The sequence below is a fragment of the Hemitrygon akajei genome, chromosome 6 (assembly GCF_048418815.1).
Source record: "Hemitrygon akajei chromosome 6, sHemAka1.3, whole genome shotgun sequence".
Taxonomy (NCBI): domain Eukaryota; kingdom Metazoa; phylum Chordata; class Chondrichthyes; order Myliobatiformes; family Dasyatidae; genus Hemitrygon; species Hemitrygon akajei.
In genome coordinates, this window is record NC_133129.1 from 67,111,811 (window position 1) to 67,137,177 (window position 25,367).

The window sequence follows — 25,367 nt, forward strand, 5'->3', positions numbered from 1 at the left end:
ACTGTTTAAGATCAGGCAGAAATTTACTTGAACTTCTTAAAATGTATTGTATTTCACATAATTCTCAAAATGTGGTTTCCTCCATGTAGGAAGATCAAGCAAAGGCTATGTAATCTGTTTGCAGAACGTCAGAGAGTTCTGATGAGGTGACCCCAAGTTTCCAGTTGCCTGACACTTTAATTCTCCATTCCACTTCTGCACTAGCAGCTGTGTCTTCAGTTCCCTATAATGTTTTGGTGATCTAGTACATAGTGGACAGCATCTCATTTTCTGATTGGATGCATTTTACATTTGAGTTGGCAAGATATATTCAATGGTTTCATATAAGATCACATTTTCAGAATGCAGAGTAATTTTACCACCTCTTCTGGTAATTTGAGATTTGTTTTATTCTTGCTTGATTTATACCTCCTCCATATTCACTTCCTTTTACCATCACTCCAGCCATTTCCACTGCCACATTTGTCATTTGTAGTCACTTATCACAGAACTTTCATGTTGGTCTTTATGCAACCCCACCCAAATACTCTCTGCAGTTTAAAGCTTTTTTTTATTGGTTTGAAAAATTATTTTCTGAGACATCAGTTCTGATTTTTCTCTCCACAGATTCAACTTGACCTGAGTATTTCCAGCATTTTCTGTTTTCAGATTTGGTTTCAGTTCAAATTGAAGTTAAATTTTCTGTTCAACAAAATTTTAAAATCCAGTACTTTTTATTACATTTTTGACTTGAGTACTATTTGTGTTTTTGTCAATGACAGATAAAGTAGATGTCACACCTTTCCGCCAGGCAGTCATTCCGCCTCCAATGTGTGCTTATCAATTGCAATTACCCTGCCCAGTTAATCAGATTATCTTCTCCTCGGATCCACAAAGGAGCAATGATTTAGCCGTCTTAACAGCTGATAACTGGATTTCAATATACCAGGCTGGTGAGTGTGTGCTTCGTGATTTAATGCCTGATTAAAATACTTTTTAAGAGTGAAAAGCGTGTTGAGGTTTTATGCTAAAATACTATTGTTGTATGAACGCACATCTGTTACTCATTGAGGTACTGTGATGTACATAGAGTACATCTTCATCTTGGACCATGATACATTCTGAGAAATAGTTCTCCTATTTTTGACATATTTTCATGAACCACTGCATGTGATGTCAAATTCCCACTCTCAGTGCTTTCTGGGTATGACATTCCTCCTGTAAGTTTTGAGTGATTTATACTTATAGACCTTAGTTTTAATTTCCACTGAAAAGAGAAACTTCATCTGCGCATCTGTCCTATCGAACTGATCCATAATTTCTTCACAATTTTAAATATGCTCTCTGTATATACTCAAAATGGTCTGAGCTATACTCCCATTTCAGAAATGTGAGCAGTTCTACCCTGCTGCACTGTTGGTGGTAGTGTCCTTCTATTTGAAATGTAAGACCAAGTGTTGCTGCTCATGTAGAAATCACAAATTTCCGTGGCATTTCTCAAAGAAGTGCAAGGAGATTCGTCTGTCTGTCTTGGTTATCGTTCTTCTGACCATCAGTAAAATCAGTCATCTGGTCTTATTCATATTCCTGTGTATAAATCGCCTTTTTGGGCTTCCTCTGTTTCCATGTGATGGAATTCAGAAATACCTCATTAGCTCAAAGTGGTTTGATACATTCTGAAGTTGTGCTGCTTTAATTGTGAGAGATTAATAGGAAATGTATTTTCACATCCTGGACAGATGATGGTGCGAATCAAGATTGCACCACTAATACAGAAGCTATTGGAGGAAGAGGAATGACAAAGCACTTGACAAATCCCAAACTGGTCAAAATATGCAGGTTAGCTTATTTGCCTACTCTTTTATGAAATCCTCACATCATACTTAATGCATGCTGTCTCCACAGTGCTGAGACTGCGATTGGACATGGGCCCAAGCCAAAGGGTACAAATGCCATGAAAGTTACCTTTTGCAGCAGCAGTAGCACAGTATGAAGACAAACTTAAATTAATAGAAAACAAATTAACATAAATTATGCATAACTCACACGTGCAGAAATAAATCACATAAACGTAATGACACTAGTGCAAGGTTAAAAATAAGCTTTACTTGTCAGTTGTACATCAAAACTTTGAGATAGTGAAAATCGTCATTTGCGTCAGCAACTAACACAGTCCGAGGATGTGCTGGAGGCAGCCTGCAAGTGTTGCCAGGTTTCTTGATCCAACATAGCTTGCCCACAGCTTACAAATCTTAACCAGTTGGTCATTGGAATGTGGGAGGAAACCGGAGCACCCGGAGGAAACCCATGCAGTCGTGGAGAGAACGTACTGTACATACTCCTTACAGACAGTGGTGGGAATTGACACTGGCACTGTAAGGATTTACACTAACCACTACGCTCCTGCCTCGAGAGAGGGAGAAAAGGCAATATAGCCTGAAGTAGTGTTCGAGTTTTCAGACCAGTTCAAGAACCTGATGGCTTTGAAGAAGAAGCTGTTCTTGAACTTCAGGCTCCTGTACATACTGTCTGGCTACAGCATCAAAAAGAAATCATAACCCAGATGGTGGCAGTCCCTGATGTTGGATATTGCCTTCCTGAGGCATTGCCTCTTGGAGATGTTCCTATTGGTGAGGAGAACTGTACCAGTAGCAAAAACTGGCTTAGCCCACCATTGTCTGTTGCCTGTAAGATTTCAGTAAAGTGAAGTTTCCACAGCAGGCTATGATGCAATACACTTTCCACTGTGCATCTGTAGAAGTTTGTCAGAGTCTTCAATGACTTGCTGAATCTCCTTTAACTTTTTTAAAAAAGTACACCTTCGTAGTTACCTGTGTGTGTTGGGCCCAGGATAGGTTCTGCAAGATGATGACACTCAAGAACTTGAGCTCCTCATTCTTTCCACTGCTGGCCCTTCAATGAGGACTGGTGCACGTTCGTCTGACTTCCCCTTCCTAAGGTCCACAGTCAGTTCCTTGGTCTTCCTGACATTGAAAGCAAAGTTGTTTTACAGATACCACTCAACAAGCTGATCAACCTCAATCCTATACAACTTCTTATCACCTTCTCCACTACTAAGAATAGTGGTGTGATCGGTAAATTTGAGCTGTGCTTAGTCATATCGAGGCTTGTATTCCAATGAATATTGGTGATTGAGGAGTAATGAAATTGACATACTTAGGACAATCAAAGGAATTACTTAACAATACCAACATATCCACTGATTTGTCCTATGATGGCCCACAATCCAAGCTAGAGGCAAGATTTAGTTTTTTTTTGTCACATTCAAACGTGCACTGAAAATTGCATGGTCTGGAAACAGTGTATTTTTTTAATAGAAGCTAAAAGGAATTGCTGTTCGAAGGAATCTGCATGGCCTTCTACATGCCACAGTAAGAGAAAGTGAATTGCATGTTGGCCTTTATTACCTGAAGATTTGAGTACAAAAGTAAATTTGTCTTGCGACAATTGCAAAATGCTCCAGTGAGCTCCACATACTCTGAAGAGCTTTACAAACTCAAAATGTTAAGTTCATATTGATTGTTTTGTTAAATTATTACATTAACATATATTTGTCTTAACTTTGCTCTTTCTGTTTTATTTTGGAAATGTCAGAATTAATTTTGAAGAAGAACATAGTGACTGTCTGAAGCCTTTGAAGTTACGTTTTATAACCTGGATAAGCGAAAATAAGTTTTTGAGTGTGTTTCAAGGTCTGACCATGTCCCAGTCTGTTGTGTGTCAGTTGGTAACTTCATCAGACGATAATCAAGAGGGAACACTATGGATCAGGTAAGACCTCATAACTCTCCAAACAAAAAGAATGAAATTTCAAGTCATCATCATAATTATACTGGAATTACCCTTGCTTAGAGCTCTTACTTCTGCAGCATATTATGCACAGCTCATTTTTTAATTCATCCATGTAAACCTCCTTTGAAAGATGATGGTCAGATATAGCTTGAAAAAGTACATTTCAAGGAAAGGATAATTATTTTTTTTTTAAATTTTTTTTATTAGTTTTTCAAAACATTTTACAAAATTAAAAACCCCAAATCCCAATGAGGAGCATTAATACAGAGCAAGGTTAAGCATACAATAACAATATGCTACAAAGGAAGAGAATTTAACAAAAAAGCACCTAAATTAAAGACAAGTGAGCTTAGTGTCCTCCCCAAACCCCACAACACAAGAAAAAAACAACAATTCCAGACCAACCACCACACAATATAGAGAGTATAAGTCTGGACAGTCAAACTCCCAGACTGTGAATACACTTAGCAACAGAGGATAATAATGCCTACTGCCAGAAAAAAAAAAGGGAGCTGAAAGCAAGGGACCGAAAAGAAAAAAAAACCCTAGTCAAGAGGAAGGTTATGAAAGTACTCGATAATAGGCCCCCAGATCTTATGGAACTTTAAATCCGAATTGAGAACTGAATAATGAATTTTTTCGAGGTCCAAGCAGGCCATAATGTCGATAAGCCATTGCGCATGAGTGGGTGGGGCAACATCTCTCCATCTAAGGAGGATCAAGCGTCTCACCAGGAGAGAGGCAAAGGATAGTATTCGGCATTTGGTCGGACCCAGACATAAATCTGTCTCGCCCCAAAAACCGAACAGAGCAATTAAGGGGTTAGGTTCTAGGTGCTGATTCAGAATACCCGATAGTGTAGTGAAGACATCTTTCCAGAATTTCTCCAAGCTAGGACAGAACCAGTACATATGGATGAGAGAGGCCACGCCCCTCTTGCATTTATCACAGAGCGGACTAATGCCAGGGTAGAATCGAGATAGGTTAGATTTAGACATATGGGCTCTATGAACAATCTTAAACTGTAAGAGACAATGGCAAGCACAAAGAGAGGTTGAGTTAACCGATTTGAGAACTGAGTCCCAGCTCTCCTCGGATAAGGAGATATTTAAATCCTGCTCCCAGGCCATTTTAATTTTATCCACAGGGGCCCGTCGTAAGGCTGCTAGTTTATCTTGGATAATTGAAATTAAACCTTTACCTAGTGGAATAATGGAGAGAAATAGGTCCATAGCATTTTACGCAGGCATTTCAGGAAAGTTAGGAATTAAAGGAGCAGTAAAGTGTCGGATTTGGAGATATCTGAAAAAGTGAGCGTTAGGCAGGTTGAACTTAACAGAGAGCTGTTGAAAAGAAGCGAAGCGGTTATCAATGAAGAGATCTTCAAAATGTCTAATGCCCTTCCTGTACCAAACATGGAATGCTGAATCGAACGTGGTAGGTACAAAAAGGTGATTATGTGCGACAGGGCTAGAAATGGAAAACCCCTGGAAACCATAGCATTTCCTGAACTGAGCCCATATACGCAAAGTGTGTCTGACCAGAGGATTAGCTATTGATCTGGGCAGGCTGCTAGGGAGTGCAGAGCCAAGAAGTGCAGATATAGATAATTCTTTAGTGGAGCTCGACTCCATTGCCACCCAGTTAGGGCACTCAGGTTGACCGTGGAAGAAAGACCAGAAGGCAGCACAACGTATATTAGCTGCCCAATAATATAAGCGAAAGTTAGGTAAAGCCATGCCACCCTCTTTTTTAGATTTTTGGAGGTGGATTTTATTAATTCTAGAGCGCTTATTCTGCCACAGATATGACAAAATAATAGAGTCTAAGGAATCAAAAAAAGATTTAGGAATAAAAATTGGGATAGATTGAAATAAGTATAAAAATTTGGGGAGAACATACATTTTGACAACATTGATACGACCTACCAAGGACATAGATAGAGGTGACCATTGTACCAGATTCTGTTTTGTAGCATATGAAAGATTGACAAAGTTTTCACGAAAGAGATCTTTAAACTTCCTTGTGACTGTAATTCCAAGATAAGTAAATTGATTATGGACTACTTTAAAAGGGAGATCACGAAATATTAGTTCTTGTGCTTCTTTATTAATTGGGAAAAGTTCACTCTTATGTAAGTTGAGTTTATAGCCAGAGATCTGGCTAAACTGGTCAAGAAGTGAAAACATTAGAGGTAAGGATGTAGACGGATATGAGAGAAAGAGTAGTAAGTCATCAGCATAGAGAGAGACTTTATGCTCAGCACCCCCTCTCCAAATCCCGGTCAGTTCAGGACATTTTTGAAATGCTATCGCCAGAGGTTCTATAGCCAAATCAAAGAGAAAGGGACTTAAGGGGCATCCCTGACGGGTGCCACGTTTGAGATTGAATACTTGGGATTTCTGAAAGTTAGTTAGAACAGAAGCAGTACGACACAGGTACAGCAATTGGATCCAAGAGATGAAACTTTGGCCGAGGTCAAATTTTTCTAAGACTGCAAAAAGGTAGTTCCACTCTATACGATCAAATGCTTTCTCCACATCAAGGGAGATAACACATTCAGGAGTCCCAGTTGGAACTGAGTATAAAATATTAAATAGACGCCGAATGTTAAAAAAAGGGAGACGGTTTTTAATAAAGCCTGTTTGGTCATCAGAGATAATGGAGGGAATAACGGTTTCTAATCTATGAGCCAACACTTTAGCTAAGATCTTTACAGCAACATTGAGCAGAGAGATCGGCCTGTACGAGGAACACTCTGTTGGGTCTTTGCCCTTTTTTAAAAGAAGAATAATAGATGCCTCATTGAAAGAGGGTGGCAATTTGCCGTAGTTAAACGAGTCAGATAATACTGAAAGTAACTGAGGAGAAAGAAGTGAGGAGAATGATTTATAAAATTCCACAGGGAACCCATCAGGTCCAGGAGATTTCCCTGAGGACAATGCAGAAATTGCAAAAGATATTTCTTCTAGTGATATAGGCGCATTAAGTTTGGCTTTGAAATCAGATGAAAGTGAGGGGATATTCAGATTCTGTAAAAATTGATCCACAGAGATATTGTCATTCAGGGATTCAGAGGAATAAAGCCGAGAATAAAAAATTTTAAATGCGTCATTAATTTCTAAATGATCCGATGTAAAGTCTCCGTTCTCCTTCCGGATCTTTGTAATATGTTGTTTGGCTTTAGAACGCCTCAGCTGATTGGCTAGGAATTTACCAGACTTATCCCCATGAATGTAAAAGCGGCTCTTGCTTTCGAGAAGTTGGCGTTCGACAGGTTGAGTGGACAGAAGGTTAAATTTAGTTTGGAGTTCAACGCGCTTCTTGTATAATTCAGGGTTCTTAGTTTGGGCATATAATTGATCCACATCTTTAATCTGGTTAATGAGGTCTGCTCAATCTGCACGGGATCTTCTATTGAGATTTGCTGTGTAAGAGATTATTTGACCCCTCAAATATGCTTTCATGGCATCCCAGACAATCTGGGATGGCACTTCAGATGATGTATTAGTGTTAAAATAGAAAGTTATCTGGTCTTTAATAAATTTTACGAAATCATCATCCGGTAATAAAGTTGAATCGAACCACCAGTGTTTGTTCCTCTGAGGGAGACCGGGAAAGTTCAGAGAGAGGGTAATTGGGGCATGGTCAGAAATCAGTATACTCTGATAGTCACAAGTGTGGGCAAATGGGATAAGTTGGTTATCGAGTAGGAAATAGTCAATTCTAGTGAAGGTATGGTGAACATGTGAGAAAAAGGAATAATCTCTCTCCGTAGGATGGAGGAAACGCCATATATCAGAGATACCAAAATTAGAGAGAAACGACTGAATAGCTAAGGCAGATTTGGTAGGTGATCTGGTAACAGAGGATGATCGGTCCAGTTTAGGATCCAACCAACAGTTAAAGTCACCACCCAATATAAGAGAGTATGAGTTTAAGTCTGGTAGTGAGGAAAAAAACCGTTCAAAAAAGTTAACATCATCAAAGTTGGGGGCATACAGGTTTGCTAGTGCAACTTTAGTGTTATATAGTTTACCAGAAACAATAATAAAACGGCCATTTGTGTCCGATATTTTATTATGGAGAAGGATAAATATTTTAGTAGAAGTTTCAGTCTCAGGGTGGTTGGAGCGATACAATAGATAGATAGATAGATAGATACTTTATTCATCCCCATGGGGAAATTCAACTTTTTTCCAATGTCCCATACACTTGTTGTAGCAAAACTAATTACATACAATACTTAACTCAGTAAAAAATATGATATACATCTAAATCACTATCTCAAAAAGCATTAATAATAGCTTTTAAAAAGCTCAAGTCCTGGCGGTAGAATTGTAAAGCCTAATGGCATTGGGGAGTATTGACCTCTTCATCCTGTCTGAGGAGCATTGCATCGATAGTAACCTGTCGCTGAAACTGCTTCTCTGTCTCTGGATGGTGCTATGTAGAGGATGTTCAGAGTTATCCATAATTGACCGTAGCCTACTCAGCGCCCTTCGCTCAGCTACCGATGTTAAACTCTCCAGTACTTTGCCCACGACAGAGCCCGCCTTCCTTACCAGCTTATTAAGACGTGAGGCGTTCCTCTTCTTAATGCTTCCTCCCCAACACGCCACCACAAAGAAGAGGGCGCTCTCCACAACTGACCTATAGAACATCTTCAGCATCTCACTACAGACATTGAATGACGCCAACCTTCTTAGGAAGTACAGTCGACTCTGTGCCTTCCTGCACAAGGCATCTTGTTTTTATAATATTTTTATAAGTATTATTATTATAGATATAGGAGCATTATAATTGTTTGGACTCCATGGTTCTGCTGATTTTCTACATAGATCTTTTCCTAGTAAGTCAATATACTTTAAATCTATAATGTGTTAATTATGGCTGACAAATCTCCCTTCCTTATATCTACACTTGCATTAACAAGCATGTGTTCTATGTTTTTGCAGGGTTATATTGTGCAGATTTCTAGTTTCTAATCTTGAGCTTGCTGATACCTTTGTATTATGCTATTCTTCACTATTCTGGGGTTCTTAATTATTTCAGGAGGCCCATATCTGTTGATGGGCAGATTATCAACCTCTGCCACAACCATAAGACACAGACTGTGGCCTTGGAACTCTCTAATGGACAGATCCTAAGATACATGTGGGGTTAGTATATTTCTATTCAAGTATTCGAATGGAACTTTGCTAGTGCTTTATTGTTCTGCAGCAAATTCTTTAGAACTTGGTGTTCTGGCAGAGATCCATCTCCTCTGAGGAGTATATGTGAGGAAGTTGTGGCTTTGCTCCATGTCAGTTTCCACTATGGTTTTACTAGTTAAAATTTCTCAAGTAGAGATCAACCACAAATTTCCTAATGTGGGTTTCTACAGGGTGAGACAGTCCGCCATTAGTAGAGAAATTTCAAGAGTTAGCGTGTGAGGAAATACTGAGGACCTTGGGGCTCTTTTGTCATGAAAAGAGAAGGCCTGAAGATGATTTTTGTTGTAGACCTTTAAACAAGGAGGGTTTGTTAGAGTACACAGCCTATCAATCTAAAAGAATTGCCAAGAAATTCAGAAGTTGAGTGGTGAGAATGTGGAAAGCAGTGTGGGGTTGAGTTACATAATATAGAGGTTTGAAAGGAAAGGCTAAATAAGTATACGATGGGGGAGGGGTTTAGAGAATTTTGCCGATGAGTGTTTGGACATAAAAGAAGCGTTAACCTAAGTGGTAAATGTGTTAAAATAAGGATATCCAGTAACTATATTAATTAGTTGTTGAAGTAATGAGCAATTCATGTTACATGCTTTTTCATGAATTGCAGAACTGAAGGTTTAGGAGGAAAGTAAATGATGCTAAAAGTCTACATCTATGTAGTGAGTGAAAAGGAGGGTTGCTGTGTATCACCAATGGCAACTTTGCCCCAAGGCATAGATTTTTCTCCCTTCTCTTTTCTATTTAAGATGTCTTTTAAAATTTGCTTTTTTTAAACCAGGATGTTTTTAGTTACTTTCTTAACATTTGATTGCATAATTTGGGACGCTTTATTAGTTAAAGGTGCTAGAAAAATGCAGGTTTTAGTTGTTTAATAAAATTCCAGTATTCCTGTTTCAGATACTGAGTCCTCTGAGCCATGTGTCAAACCATGGAGGTCAGCTGATGGATGTCTGGTACGATTTTCTCAGCCTTGTGTACAGACAGCTCTATGTAAAATTGAAGGCGAGGTGAGTAAATTGATCCTCTTCCTCCATTTTTCTCTTCCCATCCTCCTTCAAACAGTATCTCTCTCTGGGAGTACATTTCATTAGCACTAGATACAAGGTGTAGCCTTGTGCTGAAAGTCATTCATTATGCCTGGGTACTGAGAGTCAAGTCTGATCTCTTTAGTCAGGACTATTGAACAACTTTGATAGAGTTGAACATTGGGCAGATTACATTGCTTTCAGACTAGAAGAATCATACAGTATGGAAACAGGCTCTTCAGCTTCCCAGTCTGTGCCAACCAATCCACCCAGATTTCACCACTCACCAACACAATAGGGACAATTTTCAGTGACCATTTAACCTTCCAACCCACGTAACTTTGGCATGTAGAGTGAACCAGAGCACCCAGAGGAAACCTACTTGATCATATGGAAACTCCATTCTTCTGCCCAGGTGGAGTGCTCCACTTGCTACCGTTCATCAAGGAATGAGTCAACAAACTTTGTTTTTATAACTACCTTCTGATTTTATTAACCAGTGGAGGCATTGGGTGGATCAGTTTGATCATTTAAAAATGTTCACACTTTCTGTTTCCTCCAGGAAGTGGTATTGGGTCTGACAGAAAAATCTCGTTTTTTTGTTAATGTGTCAGAGGTAAGAATTCCATTATATTTGAAGGTAATTTTTTTTTGACACGTTGAAATCAGTGGATGTTGTTAATTTTATTGTGGGCTGTTTCTATTCTGTACAGATAGCTTCCAATGTTAATTCATTTATAGTACACGATGAGTTCCTGCTATTCACAACCCATTCTCACACTTGTCGCTGTCTCAATCTTAGGACTGCTTCATTAAAAGGTGAGTTTATAAACTGTATACTATAACTTGTGTGACCTGGATTTGGATATTCAAAGTTCAATATTTTTAGTCATAGTCCTTGAAACTATGGTGTTTGATACAAGAAGGAAAAATGAAAGAAACTCAACTAATTCTTCCTCTCCCAAAGTTTATTCTGAGACCTTTCTTTGGATTTGGCAGATCTACACAAAGAGTACTTGAGTTTATGTGATGCCTTTTGGGCAACACACACACAATGCTGGAGGAACTCAACAGGCCTGCATTTTGTTTGTTTGTGTGTGTGCGTGTGCGTGCGTGCGCTGCTTGGATTTCCAGCATCTGCAGATTTTCTCTTGTTTATGATGCCTTTTGGGGGAAACAAATTGAATAGTTGAGGAAAAGAAAACTCACAATTGAGTATCAGATTGAACCAACATTGATCCATGGGGTGAGTTTTGAGGAGATTCTTAAAGGAGAAGGATATGCTAAGGTTTAAACAGCGTATAATGACCTCCATTAGGTAGAGAGTGTGCAAGGTACTAGGTCCGTTTTCAAGAGGTATAGAGCTGAAAGAGTTTTAAAAAGTTAAAACTCGAAATAAGTATAGAATCAGAATCAGGTTTATTATCACTAATTAGCATAAAATTAGTTTAGCGCAGCAGCAGTACAGTGCAAGTTGCAGAAATTGCTATAAGCAACAAAAAAAGGTATAAAAGAGAAATAGCAAGGTAGTATTCATGGTCCTTTCAGCGGGAAGAAGCTGTTCCTAAAACATTAATTGTGGGTCTTCAGTCTCCTAAACCTCCTCAATGGTAGTAATGGGAAAGGGTATGTTGCAGATGGATGTATGTTAATGATGAATGCCGCCACCATGAGGCATCACCTTGTGAAGAAATCTTCAATGGTCGGGAGGGTTGTGTTCCTGTTGGAGCTGGCTAAGTCTGCAACCCTCTGCGGCCTCTTTCAGTCCTTCACATTGGAGCCTGCATACCAGGTTGAGACACAACCGGACAGAGTGCTCTTCACCGTATATCTAGAGAAATTTGTTTGTCTTTGGTGACGTACCAAGTTTCCACAAACTCCTAATTAAATATAGCCAGTAGTGTGGCTTTTTCGTGATTGCATCAACTCCTAAAAAAGGAATCATTCATACTTTTAAAAGAAAACCCACAAAAGATGAAATAAAAAGGAGCAATCTGGGAGGGTGATGCATGATTTTAAAATCAGATAGACAATGAAAATGAAGTCTTGGGAGACCAGGAGCCAATATAAGTGAGTGATAATAAATATGAGTACAGGGTGTAGTACATGATTGGAACTGAGCTTTACCAGTACTGAAGCTTTTGTGCCTATCCAACAGTGTTGAGGTTAGAAATGACAGGGAACATTGAAGGATTTAATCAGCTAATGAACTGAGGAAGAAGTGAAAATATGTGATCTCTACATTTCAAAGTAGATGTTCACTATATTGGGGTAGAGCTATTGTCAAATGTAATCTAGTGAGCCATATGATTCAGAGACAGTAGCAAGGAATGATGTGGTAAGGTTTAAAATGGAGATGCTGAGAAATTTCTTCAGACAGAGGGTGGTGAATTTGTGACCACAGGCAGCTGTGGAGGCCAGGTCATTGGGTGTTATTAAGGCAGAGGTTGATAGATTCTTGATGGGATATAGCTTCAAAGGTTCCGGGGAGAAGGCTGAGAAATGGGGTTGAGGAGGTGAGGATAAGGATCTGCCATGACTGAATGGCAGAACAGACTCGATGGGCCAAGTGGCCTAACTCTGCTCCTATGTCTTATGGTTTTGTGGTTTATGAAGAATGAGTGGATGCAGTCATTTCATTGTACACAAAAACAGTGGTTGTAGAATAGTCATGCACTTCTTGACCATAATTATATTTAAAAATGCATGAGAAAAAAATGAACAAGCACCTTATCCAACACAAGTGCTAAGCAGCCGTTATTCTTAACCATGAATTTGTGGATTTCTGTTGTATGGTTTATTTAATTGTGGTTCAACTGTCATACAATCTACTGATTGACTTTATTTCCTTCATAAACAGCTTTGCTGCATCTTTCAAGCAGTGATTCCCAGCCAAATGATGAGACAGTTCGCAGAGTGGAAAGGGGATCTCGTATAGTGACTGTGGTACTTCACGATGCCAAACTCATTTTACAGGTTAGCAGTGGGATTACTAAAATGAGAAGTAAGGGATCTGCAGAACCTATAAGCCCAGTCTGCAGAAGGAAAAATACCATTAGTAGTAAAATAAAAATTGTTAAGGGGTTAGAATTGAAAGTGCAGAGATCTTGTAGCATTGTTTGGAATGAATTGTGTGTTTTCCATTCACTGCAGATGCCACGAGGAAATCTGGAAGTTATTCATCACAGAGCGTTAATTCTTGCCCAGCTCAGAAAATACCTGGACAGGTTTGTGCACTAACAAAACTCATTACAGATTTGAAACCATTTTTTGTATGCTAATACAGCTATTTATAGATCTTTCTCAGAAGCTGAAATTATCCCATTTAGAGTCCAGGAGTTTAAGAGTTTTAATAGAGCTGGTCAACACTTTGAAGCATTTGATAGAGCAAATTAGGATGTTTGCACTGCAGAAAGGTGTTGTCCAAGACAATACAGACAAAGTGGCAATTCTGGACTAAACTTGAATCAATGAAAGATGTTCGACAGTTGTGGCAGGGCTTGAATGCTATTAGTAAAATCAAGTGACATAGGCAACATCAGGGCTCCACTTCCAAATGAACCCAATGCCTTCTATACCCGCTTTGACCGTCAAAAAATGGAGATACCATTACAAACTCCCACAGCCCCTGAAGACCCTGTGATTTCAGTCTCTGAGGCCAATGTATGAGCAGCCTTCAGGAGGGTGATCCCACGAAAAGCATCCAGCCTAGACAGGATACCTGGCCAAGTACTAAAGACCTGTGCTGATCAGTTGGCTGGAGTGCTTGTTCACTGAGATCTTTAACCTCTCACTTTGGCAGTCCGAGTTACCCACTTGCTTCAAGCAGGCTTCAATTATGCTGGTGTCTAAGAGGAACTTAGTAACTTCCCTCATTGACTGTCGGCTAGTAACACTTACATCCACAGTGGTGAAGTGTTTTTGAGAAGTTTGTGATGAAACATATCAACTCCTACCTGAGAAACTACTTGGATCTCCTCTTGTTTGCCGATCAGTGCAAGAGGTCCACAGCAGATGCCATCTCATTGGCTCTTCACTCAACCCTGGAATGTGTGGACAGCAAAGATACATACATCAGAATGCTCTTTATCAACCATAGCTCAGTATTCAATACCATTGTCCCCTTAAAACTAATCAATAAGCTTCAATACTTGGCCTTAATACCTCCCTGTGCAATTGGATCCTCGATTTCCTCACTTGCAGACCTTAGCATCACCTCCACAATCTCCGTCAGCACAGGTGCTCCACAAGACTGTGTGCTCAGTCCCCTGCTCTACTCGCCTTATACTTATGACTGTGTGGCTTAGCATTCTCAAATGCCATATTCAAGTTTGCTGATGACACGTTAGCAAGACTAAGGAGCTGATTATTTATTGCAGGAGGAAGAAATCAGAGATCCATGAGCGGATCCTCATTGGAGGATCAGAGGCGGAAGGGGTCAGCAACTTTAAATTCCTTCGCGTTATTATTTCAGAGGACCCATCCTGGGCCCAGCACCTAAGTGCAATTACAAAGAAAGCACGGCAGCACCACTGCTTCCTTGGGAGTTTGCAAAGATTTGGCATGACATCTAAAACTTTGACAAACTTCTATAGGTGTGTAGTGGAGAATATATTGACCATCTGCATCACAGCCTGCTATGGAAATACCAATACCTTCAACAGAAAATCCCACAAAAAGTAGTGAATATGGCACAGTTCATCACAGATAAAGCCCTCTGCACCATTGAGCACATCTACACGAAGCAGCATCCATCATCAAAGACCCCCTCATGCTCTCTCCTCGCTGCTGCCATCAGGATGAATGTACTCACACCACCAGGATCAGGAACAGTTATTACTTCTCAACCATCAGGCTCTTAAACCAAAGGGACTAACTTCACTTGCCCCATCACTGAAATGTTCCCACGATCAAAGGGCTCACTTTAAAGCACTCTTCATCTCACGTTCTCGATACTTATTGCTTACTTATTTATTATTATTATTTCTTTCTTTTGTATCTGCACAGTTTGTTGTCTTTTGTCCACCGGTTCAATGCCCGGCTGGCGTGGTAATTCATCTGTTCTGTTATAGATTTGAGTATGCCTGCAAAAAATGAATCTCAGGGTTGTATATGGTGACATAAATTTTACATTGAACTTTGAATATGAATTTAAGATAATTGACTGAGGATACTAACAGATGAGATTTTTGTGATCTGGAATGAATGAGGGGTAGAAGAAGCAGATAACTACTTTGCAAAGAGTTGATCTTTATCTGAACAGGAAAATTTACAGAGCTATGCAGAAAGAGCAGTAGAGTTGAAGGCACTTTCACAAGTGGTACAGGCATGATGACTGGATAGGCTTGTATTGATCTATGATCACAATAACAAGTGATCAAGTAAAGGGTCATTGCTGAGTTTTGAGGGTCTTCATTGTGGAATCATTTGTAAGATAGCTGAAAATACCAGAAAGTATTTAAAAATCCTAAGATTTGCAATATTTTCTCAATCTATTACTGTATTACAAAAGTTTAAAAAACTAGAGAGAGAGCAAGAGTTGCTGAACGCATCTTCTCCTGAACTGAATGCCAGTAACAAGCAACCTGGAATAATCTCATGGAGATAGGGTCTCTGTAACACATTGAATGGGAAATTAAGCAGCTAAGATAGTGAAACATGTAAATTGCAGATACTAGACACTGATGTCAACAGATAGTTTTATTTTTGGAGGTGTTCTTATTTTAAAAGTATTTGTCTTTTGCACTGTAGAAAAAAAAGCTTTGTGTTCTTATCCAGCATTCATAAATTCAGATAAACTTGCTATAGGATTAGGAAGAGACTGAAAAGAGGCTTGTGAGTAACGAGGTCCCTATTGATGAAGTTTTTCTTCTCTACAAAGCCCATTCCTATCTTCATTAATTGGCATGCACTATCCTTGAAGTTTGGGATGGAAATGTACCAGTTTCCAAGAATAGCCAGTTATCCTGACTAACTAAAGTTCAAAATATCCTTGCCTTTGCTGCTTGCTGTTCTAAATGCTAAAAGAACTTTGGTTGTTGAAAGTGGTCCATAGTTTGTATCTTGGAATTGTCCAGAAATTGAATGCATCCTGTATTCCATTACCATTTGCATATTTCAATATATTTGTTCTTTGCAGGTGACTTGGCTTTTGGACTATATAGGTTTCACTATATTTATGCAGGACAAACAATAGAGATTTTCTTGGACCAGTGATTCCATTGTCAATCTTCTCATTCCTGTTTAGGCTAAAGTTCAAGGAGGCCTTTGAATGTATGAGAAAGCTGAGAATAAATCTTAATCTTATCTACGATCACAATCCAAAGGTGAGAACTTCTGACAGATCTTTATAAATATCTGAATTTCTATCCTGTTTACGTTTATCTCATATCTTCCACTGATCATTTATCAAGATCAAACTATCCATCTTGTTTGTATTAACCACTATGTCTTCTACTGTCAACATAGTGGTTTTTACAAAGTACTGGTTAAAATTGAAGTTCACTACTTTATTCAATTTCTTGGCAATTTGTCTCATGAAAATTAATCTGAATAAATGCTCTAGCGTGGTGACTCTTCATTGAAATTGACATATGGAAAGAGGATACTGGGGGATACATACAAAACAAAAGCTACTTTGTTATCACCAAACAAAATGGATGGTGATTGAAGTTTAGAACTGAATGGCAGTAGAGCTGATAGAGTTCAGGTTTGTCAAGGCATCATCCAGTTTGATCTGTAGGGTTGGAATTGGGGGGCAGGGGTCAAATTGACCTCTGACGAGACGTTATGCTGACTGTGCTGCACTTTGAGTTTAGAAGAATGACATCTGATCACGTTGAAACATTTTCTTATATGGCTTGACATAGGGGATGAAGTTTCCCCATCTGAGTTGTTTAGAACCATGGTCACAATCTCAACTGTTATACACTGAACTGGATTCAGCTATAATACGAAAGTAAATTTCTTCACTCAGGGTAGTGAATCTTCAGTATTCTTCACACAAGGTTTTGGAGGCTAAGTTGCTGTGTATATACACAAAGAGAAAATAGAAAATTTCTTTGGATATTTCGGGTGTCAAGGGATGTGACGAGTTTGGGAGAACATTGTGAAGTTGAAGTTCTGCCATGGTCCTGCTGATCTGTAGAGCTATAGCTTATTCATGCTTTTATTCTTCTAAATAATAAAAAATAGCTGCATTTGCTGACAAGTCACGAACCTAGGGACATAGATCTCAAATTAGTAATAACGATGGAATCTTATTCAAGTGGGCTGCTTTGTCCTGGACAAGGCTCTTGGATATTATTGGAGCTCTGTTATTTCAAGTAGTGGAAAATATTCCAACACATGCCTGACGTGATTTCTGGATGGTGTAAAAGGTTTGAGATGGAGAATGTTTTTCTGCAGAATATATAGCTTGCATTATTTGTGCTTGATCTAAGGATACAGATGGTCGGCAATTCAGAGATGATGACTCTATTAAATGTGAAGAAGTGGTTAGTGTTTTTTTCTTACTGCTGGTGGTCTTTTCTGCTGCTTCGTAGCCCATACCTGAGAGTTGTCCATATTTTGCTGTGTGTTGATACATACTCGTTTTGATTAGCTGTGATTGCAGATAAATTGTGTCAATTAATTGACAACGGACCAAACTTCAGAACCCTTTGAAGGGAAAGTCTTTTATGGTGCAACTACATCAGAACTGATGGAAGGTCAGCAATTCAAGACATAGAACAGCATAGTATAGGCCCCTTTTAACCTACTCCAAGATTAATCCTTCCCTCCCACATAGCCCTCCATTTTTCTTTCATCTATGTGCCTTTGTAAGAGTCTCTTAAATGTCCCTAGTGTATCTACCTCTGCCACCTCCCCTATCAGTGTGCTCCACACACTTACCATACTCTGACCTACCTCTGACCTTGGCCATTAATTACACTATACTCCAGTCCTGCTCTCCTCCATCTAACAACTTGCTAAGATATCCTACTTATACTAAGTATCACCCTGATCCTATCCCATATTCTGTAACTCTTAACTTCAGTGTTCTCTCTCTACAAATATTAAGGTGGGACGTTATATGGGAGGCAGGGTTTAAGGGTCGGCACAACATTGTTGGCCGAAGGGCCTGTACTGTGCTGTACTATTCTATTACTAAACCTAAGAACTCTAAACATTTTTAAATTTTGTATTTCAAGCATTTCCAACATTTAGATAAATGTGAAGATGACAATGTTATTCACATAACTGTTGCAGTTGATCAGTGATTGGTTGAAGACCTGGTGTTGTCAGCCACAATAAACCATTTTGATGTGAAAATGGATTCCAGGTGACTGTATGTCAGTTCATAGTTGAGAAAAATTCAACTGATCCAAGGTCTGGTTTAAGTGTCTGACCTAGAACTGATTTACATAAAGCTAAAGATGGAATGTTGCAAATAGTGTACATTGTTTGAGAATTAGGTTAGGATTTCATCTATTTGTTGCCCAAGTATAATTTTACAAATAAATCTGTTTATTTCAGGTCTTTTTAGAAAATATGGAGAACTTCTTGCAACAGATCACTTCCATAAGTTACATCAACTTGTTCCTGACTGAACTGAAGTAAGTGGTTTTCGTGGTAAAAACAAATAAAGAATCTTCCTTGGTATTGAAATTTGACAACTTTCAGTGTATTTGAAACATAATCACGTAGGCAATGTAATATCCATACAAAGAAGAATTTTGATAAACACAAAAGATTCTGGAAATGTGAACAATCAAATTAATTTTGTTAGTGATATTGCAGAAAAAGCATTGGTCTAGAACAGTGGAGAAAACTGTGATCTCCTTTGAAAATCTACAATAGATAGTTCATTGCCTTATTTAACTTATGGTTGTCTTCACTAATTCCCCTTTGCTGCTGAACAGGCTCACTGAGATTTCTTCCCTCCCTCCTCTCACAGTTCGAGGAATAGCAACACAGATTTTATGCTTGGGTATTATGTACAATACCTCTGCAGTCAAATAATGTTGTCAGAAGTATTACTCTCCTAAATTTCAGACTTGGAACATGTGCAGAGCTTAATGAAAGGTATTTGTAAAACTTGTCTGACAACGTGGGCTTTTGTTGACCACTGATTGCATTGTACTCCAGCCCTGCCTCTCCACCCAACACCTTTAATGTCTTCTCTTTCCTCAGAAATTTATAAGGATGTTGCTGTGACTTGAGGACCTCAGTTATAGGGAAAGGTTGAGTGGGTTAGGACTTTATTCTTTGGAGCATGGGAGAATGAGTTGAGATTTGATAGAGGTATATAAAATTATAAGTGGTATAAACAAGGTAAACGCAAGCAGGCTTTTTCCACTGTGGTTCGGTGAGACTAGAATTAGAGGTCATGGGTGAAGGGTGAAAGGTGAAATTTTTAAGCGGAACATGAGGGGATCTTCACTCAGATGATACTGAGAGTGTGGAATGAACTGCCAGCGGAAGTGGTAGCTGCGGGTTTGATTTCAGCATTTAAGAGAAGTTTGTTTCGCTACATGAATGGGAGGGGTATGGAGAGCTATAGTACAAGTGCAGGTCGATGAGACTAGAAAGAATAATAGTTCGGCATGGACTAGATTGACCGAATGGGCTGTGTCTGAGCTGTAGTGCTGTGATACTGTGACTCTTTATCTCCCTGATCCTATCCCCTTATATTCCGACCTTGACTGCTCTGCCCAGCCAAAGCACGTTTTCCCTAGGACAAAATGTGTCCTGAGATGTCAAGCATTCCCTGATCTCACAAAAGGACACACTTCAAGTAGATCTCTTTCTTAATGATTTTATTTGTTCCTGACTGTAAATTGTTTAAGTGTAAACTAATATTAACTTTTTTTCAACATCTAAATTAAACTCAGGTTATCTTTAAATCTGATGGTTTGTTGATGTATGTGCTCTTTTCCAGAGAGGAGGATGTCACAAAAACGATGTACCCATGTGTCTCAAACTCATCTACTTCTGCACCTGAGATTGGGAGTAAAGTGGACACAATCTGTGATGCATTGCGAACTACAATGGAGAGAATAAACCCTCACAAGTAAGCAAGCAGTTTGTGGCATCTTTTCAAATCGCTGGACATGCTCCTCCCACTGTTGAAAGGTCTACTGGTTGATAGGTGAATTGGTCATTGTAAATTGTCCCATGATTAGTCTAGGATTAAGTTGGGAGATTGCTGGGCGGCATGGCTTGAAGGGCCAGATGGGCTTATTCCACACTGTATCTCAATAAATAAATAAAGCACTTGGGATGAATGAAATTCCTGAAGTATTTGTGCCATGGTAATGTAACAGTTAATCTGAGTACAACAAAATCCAACCAATTCCTTTTTTCTTACTATTTTGATTGAGGGATTAGATTTGGCCTAGACATATTGAAGAACTTTGCTGCTATCATGTGCATTTCTGAAGGAGGTAGCATGCACAGGATAAGAACTGGGTTATTCAGGGAGTGAACCTTGATTAACTGAAGACTCACCGCTTTCTAGAATACTCAGCAGTGAGTCTTCAACAAAGTGGTGAAGCAACAGTCTACGTATGTGTTTGTCTCGTAAATCTATGACCTTACTCCTGAGTGGAAACTTCCACCTATGAACCATTGGTATATTCAGCAGGTCAGGCAGCACTCTCAAAAAGAGAAACAGCTAACCCTCCATTAACACAGCCAGTTTTGATGCTGCTTGACCTGCTAAGTATTTACACCATTTTCTGTTTTTGTATTAGATTTTAGCATCTGTTTTTCTTTAAGATTTGTCTGTTGAGCTGCAGCAGACATTGGAATCTTAATTAGTTGATACATTTGAATTTCCACAGGTTATCCACATTTCCATGTTCTTACATATTTCAGAGTCACCTCTTCTTCAAAAAGAATTCCTATCTAAATTTACTTCACTTTCTATTATTTTGTACAGGTACTGTTTGCCTATACTGACCTGCCATGTACGAAAGAGTGTTCCAGAACTGGAAACTGCTCTCCAGAAAGTCCATGAGCTCAGGGGTAATATATGTTGATAATATCACTGTGTTGGAAGATGTCAATTACAACAGAAGGACCATTGTTTTTTCACATAGAAATAGGGTCAAGGGGCTGACTGACTTGCTTCCTGTGTTCTAAAGGGCCTTTTCTCTTTCTTCTCAACTTTTGTTACTTTGTAGAGAACTTGCCTTTGAAGTGTGAAGGAGTATAATATGACCCGAGCTGCAGCACAAGAATTCTTAGAGTAAAATCTGGATAAATATATTCAGAGAAATGTAGTTAGTGAAGGATAGTTACATAATTAGTTAAGGGCATACTGTCAATGTCAGTAAACTAAACCAGTTCATCAATCAATTGCACTCTCCCTCATTCAGAAAACACACTGTAACCTCCAAACCTGTGCTGATAACATAACTTGTTCTTCCCAAATAATAAGCCAAAACTGGAAGTTACCCTAGCAGAAAGTGTCTCTGATTTGGTAACAAAATAATGTTATTATTACAATATAACACTTGTTATTCTTAATTTCCACAATAAAAACAGATGTTTAGAGCTGTCTATTCCACTTGAATGTGTCATGCTGCTGTTTATAGTCTGCTGTTGCAGGATCTTCCCCCTCATACTCAGTCAGAATTTCCCACTTCCTTCAACCCTTATACTAATCCAACTTTCCCCTAAATGTACCCGTTAATCAGCTGAACAGTGTTACAGAGTTTCACATAATGACTATTCTTTGGGTAAAAATGTTTTCCCTGCAGTCCCGTTGGTTTGTTAATTCCATATTATATTGGTAGCCAGTTGATGCTACGATAACATCGCAAACATTCCACTTTCTCTTTGTTGCAGGGGACGTTCTCTCATGCTATTACTATTAATACCAGAACAAAAGCCATATCATTCTTCAATAAGTGCACAGCGTTTCTTGACAAATAGCAGGATACATAAAAGAGAATTCACTGTTAAATTAAAATGAAGACGCTCTTTTGTTCTTGCTGTAAGCATTGTTTTTATTTTTTATAAATTACAGTGAATCCTCCAAGTGACCCTGAGGCAGTCAGTACTGAGGAAGCCCTGAAATATCTCCTCTTTCTAGTAGATGTTAATGAACTGTACGATCATGCACTGGGTACATATGACTTCGAACTGGTGATGATGGTAGCAGAAAAATCACAAAAGGTTTGCAGTTTTCTCCCATTTTTGTACAGAATTTAATTTTTTAAGTAAGCTTTATCATCCTTTGCCAGTTGCTATAGAGCAAAGTACAACCATGATCAATGAAACTGAATTAAATAATATTTTTAAATAAAGCTAAAATTGGAAAACTTGTAATTTGGAGGTTTTATTGTGAAGTGGGAAGAATGGTTGATATCCATAACAAGATTCACTAGAGTCAAGTAGTTGAATGGTTTTTGATAAAGACCCAGTTCCTCAGTGGAATTTTGCAGACATGGTTGTTTCTCTGCTTCCTGAAAGTGGAGAATCATTGATGTCAGCTGATTCCTTAAGTTAAAACAAAGAGAGAGTACCACTGAAGGAATGGCTCATTTATTTTCCTGACTTTGCTGAAGACTGGGCAGTAGCAAATTCAGCATTATTATTAATGGATAAGTGAACCTAGTGGCTCGATGAAGAGAGTGGTTGGATGGATAAAGGAATGTGGCAGCTTGGGGAAAGTCAAGAGGAGAAATAAAGAAATGAGGTGACTAGGAGAAAGTGGGCTATAAGATGGCTGATTTAAAAAAAAATGTTACATTAACATTAAATTGGATTGGATTTTGAAATTGACTTTACGTGTTTTAGTTCATCATAGTGCACTTGTTACTTTATTGTTTTAGGATCCAAAGGAATATCTACCATTTTTAAACAAATTAAAGAAAATGGAGGCTAATTACCAGCGATATACCATTGATAAATGTTTGAAGCGTTACAAAAAAGCTGTCAAGCACCTAAGTAAATGTGGTAAGTTTGGTTCCAGAGTGCTTTGAGATTTGAGGGGAAGGCCATTCATTCCAGAAATTATACATCCAAAGGACAAAAGGTGCATGTTATACAGGCTTGTGTGCAAGGAATTTATCAATATGTATTATTTGTGCTTCTGTCCATGCTTATGCATGTAAAGTAGGTGGAAGAGATGACTGATTCACAAAACTTCCAGATTTTCTGTTTCATGGGAATTTTTAAAAACTTTTTTTAGAGACTGATAGTTCCTCCTTTGGAAATGTGATCTCAGCACTCTTCCAGTTCTGACATGTTGGATCTCTTTAAGAGCTAAGACAAAATCATTCTTAACAAGTCATAGCTTGCTTTTTGGTCACCAAAATATTGTAACCATTTTCTTAATTTCAATAAGGCACAAGGTTGCATGTTTGCAATATTATGAATCACTGTCAGGCCAGTTGATGTATTGTGTGCAGTTATCTTGATAACCGGCACTGACCTACGTTCTTTATTGTTCAGTAATGGTAATTTGCATTTAATGTCCCCTTTTAATGGGTGGAATGTCCCAAAAAGTTGTGTATGTTTATTCCAAGCCATGCAAGAGGATATTAGGATATGGTCAGAGTAAGTTTTAATGAGTGTCATGAAATCATAGTTTTAACGAGCATCATAAGTTATAAATTGACTGAGACATGGGGGGGGGGGTGGTGGATCTCTAGTTCCAGTCCTTCATGGTTGAGGAGGTTTTAAGTGATGGAGTGATTTAAGTTTGAGATGAGCAAGAAGTCTGAGGGAGCAGCACAGGCCTTGGCAGGTTTTTGAGCCAGGTGGTCACAGATATGGAGAAATTATTTTGACTTTGGAAGAAAATACAGAAGCCTCAGTATCCACACCATCAGGTTCAGGAAAAAATTCTCCTCAGCCATCAGGCTCTTGAACCAGAGGAGCTAACTTTATTCGACCCATCACCGAATTCTTCCCACAACCTATGGACTCACTTTCAAGGAATCTATGTCTCATGTCCTCAATATTTATTGTTTTTTTTTCTCTTTTGTATTTGAAGTTTATTGTCCTTTGCACATTGGTTGTTTGTCTGTCCTGTTGGTTGCAATCTTTAGTTTTCTTGCCAGCATACACAGTAAATCCAAGAAACACAATGAATCTCAGGATGACATGTATGTTTTTTGATAATAAATTTTCTTTGAACCTTAAACTTTGAAATAAGGATAAGAATTTTAGAATTGGCAAACAGTGCTGTATGTAGTTCAGTGAGCCCGGGGGCATTGTTTGTAGAATTGGTGTCCATTATGATGCAGCCTAAAGGGTTTTGGATAATTTCAGGTTTATGGAGGTTGGGGAGGCTGGCCAACTGAGCAAAGATGTAGTCAAGTGTGGAGGTAAAAAGAGATGAAGTGAGAGCATTGGGGTTGGGGGGGGGGGGGGGACAGTGAGCAACACTACCAAGCTGGAAATTAGTGTTCTTTTGGTTGGGAAAATATGGGATCAGACACTGCTCGGTTTCATCCAGGATGTCATGTTTAGAAATGGCCTGGTTGAGCATCAGACAGTGCCTAGTGTGAAGGATGTTTTAACAACTAGAAAAGAAAGTTTGTGCAGTGAACCCTGAAGATTCATTTTATTTTCTCAATATATGTTGGAAAAGATTTCTGCTCTTGCCATACTTTTGTACAGGAAATTAGAGGTGGTGGACAGAGATAGTCAGCAGAGATGAAAGTGGGGTAGAACCAGGTTTTGCCAGGGCACATGGAAAATCTGCCGTTTCTGTGTGCTGTCCCTGAGGAGAATATAAATGCTAAATAGAAGGGAAAGAAGGATAGATCCCTGACTGTTAGTGTTGACTAGATCGGAATGGAAGGATCTAGATGATGAAATTAATGGTGTAGATGGTGTCATAACAATGGCTGCAAACTAGTTGAAGGGGTGGATAGGGTATTTTGGTTTTCTGGCAATCACGTAGAATGTTTAGATCTGTTGTGGTGCTCTAACGGGAACAGAAACCTATTGGAGGGATTCCAAAATGGAATTAGTATTCAGTGGGCTTTTTAAAGCATGTTATTAATAATGCTGTTGAAAAGGCCTACTAAATACTCTCCTTTATTAGTTGAGGTACAGAATGTGACAACAGAAGTTAAGCTAATATTGCATACAAACTGAATACGTGTACAAGTTGGTCACCATGTTATTTAAAAGATGTAATTGTGGATTAATTTGTAGATCGTAGCTACAAGGAAGAGTTGAATTGACTGATGTTTTTTTTGGAACAGAGGAGGCAAGGTGGATACTGAGGTGCATAAATAGTCACAGCGAGAACAGGCCCTTTAGCCTCAAATCAAATAATTTACACTGATCTTCCATCAATCCCACATTCTCATCTACATTACCTCAATTC

General features: G+C 38.8%; 1 protein-coding gene across 2 annotated transcripts in view; it reads left to right on the forward strand.

Annotated features, from left to right (window-relative positions):
* elp1 (elongator acetyltransferase complex subunit 1) overlaps positions 1-25,367 on the forward strand; it is an 89,704-nt gene that overhangs the window by 41,196 nt on the left and 23,141 nt on the right. For both annotated transcript variants that reach the window (XM_073048555.1, XM_073048556.1), the window contains 15 exons: positions 762-932; positions 1,719-1,818; positions 3,595-3,771; positions 8,848-8,954; positions 9,903-10,012; positions 10,593-10,646; positions 10,744-10,849; positions 12,891-13,006; positions 13,184-13,257; positions 16,278-16,356; positions 18,548-18,627; positions 19,953-20,084; positions 20,955-21,040; positions 22,047-22,195; positions 22,855-22,978. In XM_073048555.1, coding sequence (XP_072904656.1) covers positions 762-932; positions 1,719-1,818; positions 3,595-3,771; positions 8,848-8,954; positions 9,903-10,012; positions 10,593-10,646; positions 10,744-10,849; positions 12,891-13,006; positions 13,184-13,257; positions 16,278-16,356; positions 18,548-18,627; positions 19,953-20,084; positions 20,955-21,040; positions 22,047-22,195; positions 22,855-22,978 — 1,665 coding nt within the window. The remainder of the gene's footprint in view (positions 1-761; positions 933-1,718; positions 1,819-3,594; positions 3,772-8,847; positions 8,955-9,902; positions 10,013-10,592; positions 10,647-10,743; positions 10,850-12,890; positions 13,007-13,183; positions 13,258-16,277; positions 16,357-18,547; positions 18,628-19,952; positions 20,085-20,954; positions 21,041-22,046; positions 22,196-22,854; positions 22,979-25,367) is intronic.